A 13667-nucleotide genomic window follows, 5' to 3' on the forward strand; every position below is an offset into this window, starting at 1 on the left:
ATCCAGTATCGCCATGGTTTCAATGTCATTATATTTCACTTGGAGGGTGGTGTTTCCTTCTTCTGCTTCATAATATTCTCCGACTTTGTTCATGAAAACTGATCGAATCTCTTTGTTGTCCATTTTATTTTTCAATTTTTTCTTTTTTTTGAGATTATCCTAGTTATCCCCACCTTCTCTAGGATTTTTTGTAAATCATTCCACAAGCATGGTCTGAGTTTTAACAGTTCTCCCAAGGTAAGAGTGCATTGGATGGGTGTAGACATGATTGAATGAATGTTGTCTACTTCTAGAGTCTGTTCAGCTCTTTTTACTTGAGTGGTCTAAGGCATCTAAGGCATTACCTTATTATCGTCTAAGGCATATTCGTTGTCAGGCACTATAAGCTCTGGTTCGTTTGTGTCAAGGTGGGGTTCTGCCACCACATCAGATTTTTTGTTCGTTTCTTTTACCAGAAGCTCCTCAGGTTTTGCGATACTTTCAAGCTTGGGTTTTTGTTTTCCAGCATTTCTTGCGCGATTCTTACCAAATTTTGATAAGCTTCCAGCTTAGCTGCTTCCATGTCTGGAGATGGATAGATTTTCCACCTATTTTCCATGTTTTGGCCTGCTTTAAGTCCTGCTTAGTAGGATTCCAAGGTGACATTAATAGGCTCAAAAATTTTATCAACCAGAATGGATCCCCTAGATTTCACGGTTGTTTCTTTAAATTCACTTCCAGTTTCTTTCAACTTTTCTTGGAATAGCTTCTTTGCTTTCTCCTCGATTTCTACCTGTTGTTTTTGTTCTCTCATCTCATATTCTGCTTTTTTTTATTCTTTGACAAGAAACTTTCATATTTTTCGAATCATCAAAGGAGTTATGTTTCTTTTTCTTGGCCTGGGCTCTAGTGATTACCTTGATTGGAACAATCGGTTCACTCTTTGATGAGCTACTAGGTATCACTTGGACTACGTTTACTACGGTTTTACCCTTGTTCAAAGAATTTTTAGGACAATCTTTTGGAAAGTGTCCTCTCTTTATGCAACATTGTATGCAATAGGCTTCAATTGGTTTAAGGTTTTTGTCAGGCTCTGGACATTCATTTTTCCAATGATCATCAGTACCATAGTTATAAAAGTTTCCTGTTCTTGGCTTCATCGTGGGTCTTACCATGGGAGGTCTGACACCTTGATTAGCTACATAATACATTGGTGCGAGCTCTGGTGGAGCATAAGTCACGATTTCTTCCATTGGTGGTGGATGTGGATTATACCAATCTCCCTCTACCATTACTATAGATGGACTAGGCTTTGCATAGGGTGTAATAGGCACTAATGCTTGTTCATCTATGACTCCTTCAGAGTGCATGTACTTTACAGGCACTGCATTATGTCCTGGATACGGAGGTTGTTGGCCCAACACAGGTTGAGGTCTTTCCATACGCATTGGTGGTCTTTGAGCTTAGACCATATTAGGATGATATCTGTACATGGGTTGTCATTGTGGCCTCATGGACACGTACTAAACATTCCCATCATACTTTGGTCTGAAGTAGCACTCATGGGTCTCATGGTTGGTCCACTTACCCTCAATTGCACACCATTTTTGTGGCCTAATTGGTTGTCCCTGTGGAGGTATCCCTTGTTCTGGTCCCCTCGTAGGTGCTTTTTTCATGTTGTTCATCATGTCATTCATCCTTTTTAGCATATCTTCTATGGCTGAGAGTGGCGCTACAGCAGCCGTTCCTACTTGTGCTAGTTTAGTGGATGCTGTTTTCTCGCTTTGGTTATCCTTAGGAACATCTTCTTCGTTGAAGATATTGCAATTGTCTCCTAAGTCAATAGCATCCGACACACACGCTTCTAGGGTTGTATGCTTTTTACTATAGAGTATAGCATGAAGTTCTTTGTTTAGCAATCCCTCCAGAAACAAAGATACAAGTCGTTCTTCTACGGGTATCTCCAGCTCTGGGAATCTGGCAATGTATTGTTTCATTTGAGTTGCACAATCCCTAACAGATTCACCATATTTTTGTTTAAAGCTATAGATTTGCGCTACCGTATTATGTTTGATCCCCGTTTTGAAACAAGCAGCTACAAATACTTGAGCTAATGTGTTCAAGTCCATGATTGACCTTGGTGGAATGTTTTGGAACCATGTCAATGCTTTTCCTTCTAATGTCATTTCAAACCCCTCGAATTGAGTATGGAAATCGAATTGAGTATGGAAATCGAATATACGCTCTGCTCTTAGCACTTGCTTAAAGCTTGCTAAGTGGTTGTATGGATCCCTGATCCACTGTATTTTCTGACCCATTTCTGAAAATGAGCTGGTCTGACGCGTCTGTTTGGTTCAACTCTCAGTCTTCTGACAGTTGGTCCTATTTCGAGTCCTTCAAACCAGTCTGTTGGAAATAGTGACTCATGTAGCCCTGGACTAGCCTTAGTGTCACCCAGTTTTCTACGTGATGAGGTGGTTTCTGGTTTCTCACATTACTCTCAGATGATCTCTCACGGTGTTCATCTCTTGGAGTTGTTTTTGGACCTTGTCCTAATATCCAATCCCGTATGGAATATTCTTTGTATTTGGTTTCTTCTACCTCCTCAGGACTCCTCAGGACTCATCATAACAAAGTTGTTGTTATAACAATCCCTGCACAGGTAGGTTGGTAGGTCTGCTGATCCCTTATCTTTTATCTTGAAGATATAGATAATCTTCATGGTCATTAATTGTCCTGGTTTGGCATGCGAAGTTCACAAAAGATCTTTTATGTTTCTATCTTCCCAACAATAGACTCTGATCCTAGGATTATCCATACTAGGCCGTTTCAAAGGCTTCAAGTCTACTTGATCATATCCCTCGAATTCTAAAGTTGGTGGTCCTTCCTTTGTTGACATATCTAGGATTATGGTTTTTACTTCTAACCCCCATTTGTCGATCACGTCAGGGTTTTTGACTTGTAAATACTGAGTTCCGTTTCGATCCATGTATATTTTTCCTTGTTTGTTTGCCTTGAACTCTTCTTCGAACTCAATCCATGGTCATCAATGCGAATAGCATACTCCTCGTTAGGGTCCAAGTAAACCTGGGCTCCATGACGGTTAGTCTTGTAAAAAGATAGTATATGCTTATAGCGCACTGTCGTTCAGGTTTCTGAGTGAGTCGAGTAAGAAGACATTTCGGATGTTGAATCTGAAAAAGTGACTGAGACTTCTTCAAGAATTGTGTGCGAGGAAGTGCCTTGATTCACGCTTTCTTCGGTGGATACTCTACTGGAGGTTTCTCCGGTATGTCCTGATTTCCTAGTACACAAACAGATCGAAGGTTCATATAGACTTATGAAGACCTGGATAGAATACTCACCTTGGATTGACTTGTCGTCAATTTCCACTTGATTCAATTGCAACTTTCTGTCAAGCCACTGATTCCTTGTCTGCAACCTGATTCCTGTACAAATTTGATCAATTTAGCTATTCTTCTATAAATAAAGTAGATTTTTTGCTAACTCTTGTAATTGGTCTCAGTGTATCACTTCAAATCGAGTTATGGGAGTCAATATTTGACTTTCAGATTCGACTTTAGCAAAAATTCAAAGGTTTGATCTGCAGCCTGTAAACTGAGTGTACATGTATCAGTTTTGATCCGATTGAACCCAAAATTGCCCTGTGGCTTTATGTTATGTTGATCTAACACTGTATAAGCGTTAAAGCCAAAATTAATGTCTCTGGATAGCAGAAGTAAATAATCGTGATTATTTACTTTTGTCAGTTTTTTGCACTTTTTGGATTGGTTTGGCAAGTATACAACTTGTTAAAGTCCCTGGACAAGTTTCAACAAGTTTGGATAAATTTTGATCAAGTTTATCAACTGTTTTGTGTCCGCAAACTCTCATTTCGAGAATCTGGCTTAAGTCTCACTTTTGGAATCCAAATTTCAACAAAATTGATTTGTGAGGTTTAATTGATGTGCTTGACCTTGTGGTCTACTCAAATTGCAAAATCATCAAGTTTTGAAGCAGATGTAAATAATCGCGGCAAGTTTTTGTCCCAACTTTGACACAGATCTGTCAAGCACCTTTAGTTAAGGTCACTAGCCAAGTTTTATCAAGTTTGGACAATTTTTAGTTAAATGGTCATCAATTATCTGTCCGCAGACTAACTTTGTAATTTTAGTCACAATTTTCAATCCAATGATCCAAATCTTACCAAATTTGGTTTGTGGGCTTATTACAACATGGTAAAACTAGTGGTATACTGACTTGGTCAAAAAAGTTAGAAAAAGTGGACAGATGTAAATAATCGCGATTATTTACATTTGACAAATTTTTGCAAATTTTTGGTCAAATGAGTATGTACACATGTTTATCACATAAACATAAGCCTATGAATCAAATTTTAACAAGTTTGGATAAATTTTTCCCCAATTTATACTCAAGATTCAAAAAGTCAGTACAAACTTTAGTTTTTACCCAGTATTTTGCCAGTTTAGTGATCTAAATCTCTTGGGCCTTTACAAAAGTTGTTTGTAAACATGCAATGAGCCAATGGTATGAACCTTAGTCAATTTAGAGCAGAAAGTTAATAATGACAATTATTAACTTTAGGCTTGAAATGAACACTTTTTTGCATTTTTTTCAAAGATGGTCTTTATAAGAGCTGTTTTAAGCCTATGAATCAAGTCAAAACTTAATTTGGCCTTCTACAATCCTACAATTCTAAAGGCACTCAGCAAGTACGATTACTTCCAAGCTACCTCTACAGAGCAAAAGATGACAACCTTAAGCTATGCAGTTTCTAAAAGAAAGTTTTGAACTCTAGGCGAACCCAGAGGAAGTTAAAGGACAACTACACAAGATGCTCGTGTTTTTCCCTAATTTAGGTCTCTTCGATCTCCGACAGCAGCGCCAAATATGGGACGCATATCTACCTCACCATCGTATCTTATTGCAGTATTAGCGAGAACCACGATTACTTTGTCAAACCATGGGACGAAGCTGACTTGACTAGTGCATAGAGGCTACAAGAGGTTGTCAATCTCTCAAAAAACAACTAACAACTCGCATCTAACTCGAGCGACACTCAAGTGACTGAAATCACCAAAAGTCAATCACTCGGCAAACAAATCACATCCGTTACAGCATCAAATGACATCCAAACGTAACGAAACTTCTAGGACAATTTTATAAGACCTAAGCACACATGCTTATGGTCTCAAATCCCACTTTAGGTCAAGTTCCAAAATCGTGATTATTAACAGCAGTGGATTTTTGACATAGTCGCTTTCAACCCAGAATGCATCTAAATGCTTAGCAATGATGTCCCAATACCCCGCCTATGCTTATTTTTCGATTTAAAAGTGTAAATTCCTAGTTATGATGAAATTAGGCCGCGGGACGACGACGCCAAAAGCTACGAAATATTGTGATGTGTTTACGTCAATGCGTAGAGCTCTTACCTACGGTTGCAATGCAACAAATGCAATCCCAATGTGACAACCGGAGAGGGAGTAGGAAGTGCGAGAAGGAGAGAAGTGAGCGTCGTTAGCTCACACTGTGTATTTCTTATCCAAAAACTTATAAAAAACTTACAAAAATTGGCTTAAGTTTTTGGGTGGTCAAAACTAATAATCTGGAGTTCTACCAAAGCTGGGAAATGACTAGCTGATACAATCTGGAAGCTTGTAGCCCCGGCTCATTAATTACAGAGTTTATCTGAGAAAATAGGAGTTACAATATTCCCGATTTATCAAAATAATAAATGTTTTACAAAGAGAACTCTGAAAAATGGTGTCTGTGTTAGCTTGCTGCTAACAATTGGGAAGAAGCAAGTTGTGTCCCAGAGTGCTCCATATACGACAAAGAGCTACTAAAGAGGGTAATTGATTCGAGCAAAAGGGTTGCAAATTAACCTACTTTAGTAGTTATTTGCAAATTGCACCATTCAACCTAGTAATATTGACCATTTAGTCTTTGAATCATGGAACCATCTTTGAGACACTTATCTTATTCTCAATCAAGCATAGTCAATTAACAGACTACAAAAAATGAACTACACTACCAACCTGAAAATCGTGTACAAATGTCATCCAATTGTGCAAGCCGGTGGACAATGTTTGAGTCAAGCACAAAAAAGTAATGTGAATAGTTAAACATATCGTCTTGCAATGTCATAGACTCAAACTACAAAGTATACAGTGCACATCATACAAAGGTGCCATACAAAAGTATACAATGCACATCATACAGAGGTGCCATACAAAGTATACAGTGCACATCATACAGAGGTGCCATACAAAAGTATGGTGGAGAGCTAGTACTGTGGTCTCTTCAAAAATTATAAGAAATGGAAGTCGTTCCCTACCCTGTAGCGTTTATGTGTTGCACCAAGCAAACGCATAGGCCTGGGGTGTTGGATACAGATAATGAACCTTGTAGTGTTGTTGAGTTGAAGATGCACTTGTGCAATTGAAACATCCACTGTTGTGAATATATGTCCTCCTTGTCAGACACAAAACACACATTAAGACAAATAGAAAAGATGAAGGATATAGATTAAACTTAAAGAGAAACAGAGCTAACTTTATGCTCTACATCATAGACGTATTGGACTCCTACGTAGTGCGTGAAGTGTCCTCGCTTTGCATCCTAAAACCAATGAGACAGAGCTTCGTGGCCCAGTCCTTGTTGGGCATCTCCTGCAATCAATGCATTTCAAGAGACAACATGTCAGAAGGTAGTGCCATATGCCTTCAAGGGGATTTGACATACGGCCAAAGCACTGCAAAGATTCACGAGGCCTTTCCCTTAATCCCCCGACTAGAAACATCCTTGTGTTTAATTTTTCCATGTATGTGTGTTAGGGTGGCAGAAGGTGACCTCCTCGTACTGTGGGGCTAGCAGTGTGCTTGGTGGGCTTTTGGTTGTAGAACAAATACAACCTTCAAGAGAACGACAGTGTTTCCTTCAGCAAAGACTCCTATGGAAAATTCGCAGTGGTGATCAAGCAAGGGGGCATCATCATGTATGCCTCCACACCAGTCCCTTGTCTTACATGGTGGTGGGCTTCTCATCCATAGATGAGAACAACATGACAATCCCCTCTCTCCACTACCCTTCTCGCTGCACGGGCATCACCTTGACATACAACAGTGAAGGGGGAGTTGTGATCTTTCAATAGAAGCACAGCAGTAGAACGCCTGAATGCTACAACTCTTCAACATTTATGTAGGATCCAACAACAACAACATTGACATTTTCTTCAGGCTCGATTAGGATAGGAACTTCTGTCATCTGCATTGCCAACAATCTTATAGAATCATCAGAAAAATGTGTTGAACAGGCCTGCAAAGGTAATGAATTTTGGTGAGTCGACTCCATATTAGTCCACCTGATCATCAATTGAAATCTGATATCTTCTGTTTCAGTAGCACTAGAATAGACCTCTGCCATGGGTTGACCGCATGAAATATCTAATCTTTGAGAGTGCTCGTCATGTCGGCAAGCATCCGAAGTACCTTCCAGCTTGATGATCTGCGAAATATAAGCAGGGTTTGAAAGGTCTTCTGTACTCCGATTCTGCCTGTCTTGCTGCTGCATGGACAAACTGGGTGGAAAAGAATTGGTGTGAATCTTGACCAGAATTAGGCATGGGACTTGTTGCATATCATTTCCATGAACATTGAAGGATGGCCGAGGGCACACGATTGTTGAATCTGCATGAGCTATACTTGGAGTGGCATAATGTTGGCCATAAATAGTTGCGCCTGCAAAAAATATTTGAGTAAGGTAGTTGAAGCTGGACATACTATTCAGTTGACCACTATGCGGGGAAGGTGCAGGTAGGCTTATAATTAGGTATTGACACTTCACTACAAATGAAGGACAATTCCAATATGCCGATGGGGAAAATAGTGACATTGCGGACCTTGTACTACTAGAATGAATAGGGAGGAGCTTGGCCTATAGACTTTATGTTACTGAAGAATGCTCTCGTCATGTTGACAAGGTAGGCTTTTCTTCATGGCTCTTCGCTTTCATGTGAACATGTATAAGGTGCCAATACCACAGATTCCACTTCCAACACCAAAGATGGGAGTTGCTCCAACACCATGGATGGGTGTTTCCACTTCCAACACGATAGATCAGAGGATGAGAAGGCACTAGGTCTACGTTTGATGGCTCCATTAAAGCTCATTAGCGAGCAAAGCCATCATCACCTACATACTATCCATTATATCCTGAGTCTCTCTCTCTCTCTCTCTCTCTCTCTCTCTCTCTCTCTCTCTCTCTCTCTCTCTCTCTCTCTCTCTCTCTCTCTCTCTCTCTCTCTCTCTCTCTCTCTCTCTCTCTTTCTGAGAATGGCCAGAGACAAACCTGCAGACAAAGCTCCGAGCTCCTTCCGGGAACCTGCAAACTGCTTGTGGAGAAGATCGAAAAGCTTCTGAACGCAAACTGATTTTTTTAATCTTATTCACTTGGTAGCTTTTCAAGCGTATTTTTTTTAAAAATCTAGAGCTTTTCATTGCAGTGATGGTTTTTTATAAATTTAAATCTACTGCCACGTGGTGGCTTTTGCGTTCAGATACTGGTGAAAGAACCTTGGGCTCACCAAGTAAAAAACTGAATTTTCACTAAAAAAGACTTGAGCCACGCTCAGAAAAATAAGAAGACTATCATAATTTGACTCAATAAAGACTTATACATGACAATGAAATCAATGGATCCACACTTGGGACACACGTTAAAAAAGTGACAAATAATTTTTACAATGAAGTTGTCAAACATCATAGAATTGTATTGCACGGTATTGAAAAACTCAAAGAATGATAATATGGTGCGACACAACTTGATTGATTTTCAGAAGTAAAGATTGTATTAATATGGTCTACATCATAAGAGGTGCCATCTCCAAAAGAGGGTGGAGGCATCGCTTGAGCAATACACCAAACTTGGTTGAGATGCTCATCCAAGTCTACCATTGTCTTTCTATCTTCTTTTTCATTTTCCACATAAGGTTCTATCCAATATTTAATCAATCCTATCTTGATGGCAAACTTTCCATCCCCAGGCACATTGTGAAAGTCAAAAAAATTTACGTAGAATTTACAAAACATTTCTAGAACCCATGTTAGGGCATAGATATCTAATTCCTTGCTTTAGAAACAAGCTAACCCATTGGGAAGAGGATGGGGTGTAGGAGGGCCTCTTTATTTTCCCCATGAACAAATAGGTGTACGCCATGTGTGCAAGAATGTGTGTGTGTGTGTGTGTGTGTGTGTGTGTGTGTGTGTGTGTATAAGAGATGCGTAAGAGTGGTCAACGGATGCACTTTTTTCCCAAAAAAGGAGGTGGAAAATTTTATGATTTTTGGCCTTCCATAACTCCCACATATGATCTCTGATATGAGTGGAGATCATAGATCTACAATCTATGCGTCGAGCTCTTTCCATACATATGCTACATGATATGGTTTTACCCTCTAGATTTTAAATTTCATTTTGGGAGGGAACTTTGAATTCAAATAAACTAGTCATTTTGCTTGTTTGAATTCAAAAATTGTCCTTTGATTACTTTCTTAATACTAAAGGTTTGACTTCCTTAAACTGCCAAATAAAGAGGCCCTCCTAGAACCCATTATCTTCCTAATGCAACAATTGAGGTGTCCTCCATGGATGGAATTCATGATTTTCCCTAATTGTGATTTTTATTAGCCTATGATCAATTCCATCTCTCAGTGTCATGCCCCTAACAATGATCCTTGCTCACTAAAACCCCCTCTCTAGTGAAATCTAGCATGAGATTACATGCATGCATGTCATTATAGGTGACCCCCTCCTGATGGTGAATGCCATTGTGCACACTAGTGCATGGATGAAAGAGGGGAAAATTTGTATTAGACCTTTTATTTGCTCCATCTCATGCTTGAAAAGCATTATTAACTTCTTGGGATTTTTGTACTAGCAACTAGCAAGGAACTCAGGGTGCTTAGGAGGTGGCACACCCTCCATCATTGCACGAAGACACCCCCCCCAACACACACACACGGTTAAAGTAGAGAAACAACAACACCAGTTCTCTTTATTGGCATGGCCAATGGTGCGTACTAAGCCCCTGTTCGCCACTTACTTAAACTAATTCTTGTCATATATGATATTGTCTATGTGATTGATCAACATGCTATTGATGAAGATCAATAAACGTTTGCAAATGGATTTCTTCACATCAAGGGGGGGCTCAAACTTTCCCATTGATGTGCAACACAAAGGTTTATTGCATGCAAAGGGAATTTCAAATAATTTAATACGCCACATTTATAATCATTACATACAAGCTACAATTAAACTCAATTTACAGGCTACATTAATCATAGTAAAACATATGCTACATGATGTACAAGCAACAACAAACCTAGTCAATTTAAAGACCATTTGACAAGTCTTTCACATTGGAAGCATTCAAAAAACAATATCAATATGTGCTCTGCAAATGGAAGACCTAGTCAAGTAAACAATCATTTGTCAAAGTTGGATACACATGCGAGATCATTAAATAGTATTGACACATTCTACACTATTTACGCCATGCAACAAAATGGAAATCATTCAATGTGTTTCTTGTCACCTTTGCAATGATGGAATTTTCCTACCACTTGTCAAAGCAGACCTTGCCTATTTAATAACCATGTGTCAGAGCATCTCCAAGGTAGGAGTTTACAAGTAAGAGTTTAACATAGATCTTAGCAATAGAATACCTTGTTAAAAGATGACCATCTATCAAATCATTGCCTTTTGTTAAACTGGAAAGCATGGATTCCCCATTTGGTTTGCATGATAGCATACCTAGCCAAATGCACGACCATCTTTGAAGGTTAGCCAAAGGCTTACCAAAAAACAAGCCATTCATTATATTTGTGTGATGGTAGACCTAGTCAAGTGAACAACCACCTACTAAAATCTTGCCAAAGAATCACAAAAAACTTGAGTTAACCATTTGTCTTGGGTAACGACAGGACTGGTCGAGTGAACGACCATTTGCCGAAAGCTCATCAAATGGTTAACTCAACAATGCAATAGAAATTGCAAATGAATTGTTAGAACTTAGACCCAAAGCAAATAAAATTGAAAAGAAATAAATTGCATTGTACATGTATTTTATCTATCAAACCACTCTTAATCTTCAATTTCAATCAATCTTTGCCAAGAACTATGGGAGAAAAGACCCACATATATGTAGCGCAGTAGTCTATCATGCCACCTTGAGGCATGCCTATCGTGCTATTAGTTTCCACCAGGCTAATAGATTTACCCACTGGACTATTTGGAGGTCACCACGCCCCACCAGCAGGTGGCTTGTCTAAATTGTGAAATTGATAAAACCCTTGTGATTCATAGAAAAAAACACTTTGAACATGTGAATATGAGATAACATTGATTAGTCTAAAACAACACTTTGTGGTTGGTGTCCAATTCAAGTCTCGATGTTGTCTTGTCCAAGGGTATCCCACAACCCCATGTTCTCTATCTCCCTTCACTCTCAATCGTATGCAAACCCTCCCAATTTTTTTAAGGTGATAAAGTAGTTTTGATTTTTCAATTTTTTATAGTTTATTGTATTCTATCGGATTACATGTTTGAAATGGATACAGTAGCATCCACACTGTTTTTCTTCTTTGATCTTTGCAAATAAAGGCATGGCTTGTTAGAGAGCTACAATGTTTTCCAAAACAATGACATGGATGAATAACAACACAACATTAAGTATACAAAATACAGAGATTGCTCCATTTAGTAAATTTCAAACTCGAGCTCTTTTAGACAATGTGGTCTATAAGCACAATTCATGATGAAAACTTCAAACATACTAATTTAAAATTGTATTCATGAAAAGGTACAATTTTGGATCTCAAAAGGATCTTATAAGAATATCCATGTCTATGGTTTTTTTCAAATAGTTATGAACTTCATAAAATAGCTCCACTTGAAAATTCTAAATCTTTGATGTCCTTGAAGGTCCTTTGAAGAAAAAAAATTAACATGCAATTCTAAGAATATTTAAAGTTGAAGATTATATTGAAGGGGCCACTATTGAGATCACACCACTTTGTTTTGATGACTACACTATGCTGATGATTCAAACATGCATTCGTATTTGAGGAGTTGAAAGGACATTACAAACGTTGTCAAGGCATTTGTTCTTAGCTCATATCAAATAGAGATCATTACTATCACAAGAAAACCATTATCTTTAAAATTGTGGTTATGGTACAAATTTCTTGAGACTAAAATCCGAGTTATCACTCATGATCGCTAACTTTTCCCATTTTTTTACATGCAAATTGACAAGCAATGATTATATATTTTAAAGAATAATTGTTCCCAAATTTTCAACTTTATATACTAGTAAAAAGTTGCTATACAATTTTAAAATAAATATTGTTTTTAATGTTGTCACCTTTTGACCTTTTAAAGGTGCAAACTCCTCATTAATGTTTTAAAACAGACCTAAAAATCAAAATTTTGTTTAGAAAATGAGCAAGATCTTTCATAAATAAACCTTTTGTTTCTCCCGTGTCATAATATGGATATTGTAAGCCTTATGATTAGGATCCTCTTTGAAAACATGAACAAGACCTTTTATTTAAAAATGTGATACAAAAGCTGTTTAACCTAGTTGAATTCAAGTTCTTGGCAATCATGATTACCAAATTCCTAATGGTAAGATTCCCTAATCTCTCAAAATAATGAGTTGAGCAAGGTATATAGATCAACAACATGTATATAGACTCAAATTTTTTATTTTTTTTTAGCCCAAGCTAGACAAAGTTGCTTTATAGGTTTATCTTGCTGAACATAGTGTCCAGCTTCTCAAAAGTTGCTTTATAGGTTTATCTTGTTGAACATAGTGTCCAACTTCTCAAAAAGCCAAGGGTTTTCCCTTTTTGTGTGTGTATACAAAGGACTTCCACCGGAGCTTCAATGGACCATGTGAGCTCTCTCTCTCTCTCTCTCTCTCTCTCTCTCTCTCTCTCTCTCTCTCTCTCTCTCTCTCTCTCTCTCTCTCTCAGAGAAGAAGAAGAAAAGAGCTTTTCAACACCATAGGAGCCGTCCCAAGAGACCGCAAAGATCTATGTGACAAGCCTTGAACTCAAAACCTGTAATTCAAGAGGGAACTGGGATAACCAATCTACCAAACTTCACTGATAGAGAGAGTGAAATGATATAAAATGTCATATTGAAGTCTTCAAAACTCCAAAATGACCTATAAGACCAAAAGGATACATCCATTTGTGAGGGTGCCTAGAGCAGGTAGGTATGTATCAGCATCACATAATATATCATCTCCAAACATATGGGGAGGGGTACAATCAAAGAGGGCTATAGAAGTTCACAATGGCCCGTCAACATGTTCAATTCATTTAATGTCTGGTATATGGAAATCAGGACCAAAGAAGGGCGTCAAGGCCTTCTGCACTTGCTCTCGACTCATGCTCGTGCAGTTTGGAAGACATCTGTATTAAGAAAGGACAATAAAAACAGTTATTGAAAGCTTGTGTGAAACGCTTTAGGCTCCCACAAAAAACAGAGACTAAATCACAATCATGTAAAGTGAGACGGGTAAATATGCTTCTCTCTCTCTCTCTCTCTCTCTCTCTCTCTCTCTCTATATATATATATATATATATATATATA

At 38.3% G+C, this 13667-nt stretch overlaps 1 protein-coding gene across 1 annotated transcript in view; it reads right to left on the bottom strand.

The window, feature by feature from the left end:
• Positions 1–13098: 13098 nt before the first annotated feature.
• LOC147444076 (uncharacterized) overlaps positions 13099–13667 on the bottom strand; it is a 46423-nt gene continuing 45854 nt past the window's right edge. The window contains exon 4 of the mRNA XM_086526815.1: positions 13099–13486. Within this exon, the coding sequence (XP_086382941.1) occupies positions 13390–13486 (97 nt within the window). The 3' untranslated portion in view covers positions 13099–13389. The remainder of the gene's footprint in view (positions 13487–13667) is intronic.

This window comes from Adiantum capillus-veneris, chromosome 13 (assembly GCF_014529385.1).
Source record: "Adiantum capillus-veneris isolate H3 chromosome 13, ASM1452938v2, whole genome shotgun sequence".
Lineage (NCBI taxonomy): Eukaryota > Viridiplantae > Streptophyta > Polypodiopsida > Polypodiales > Pteridaceae > Adiantum > Adiantum capillus-veneris.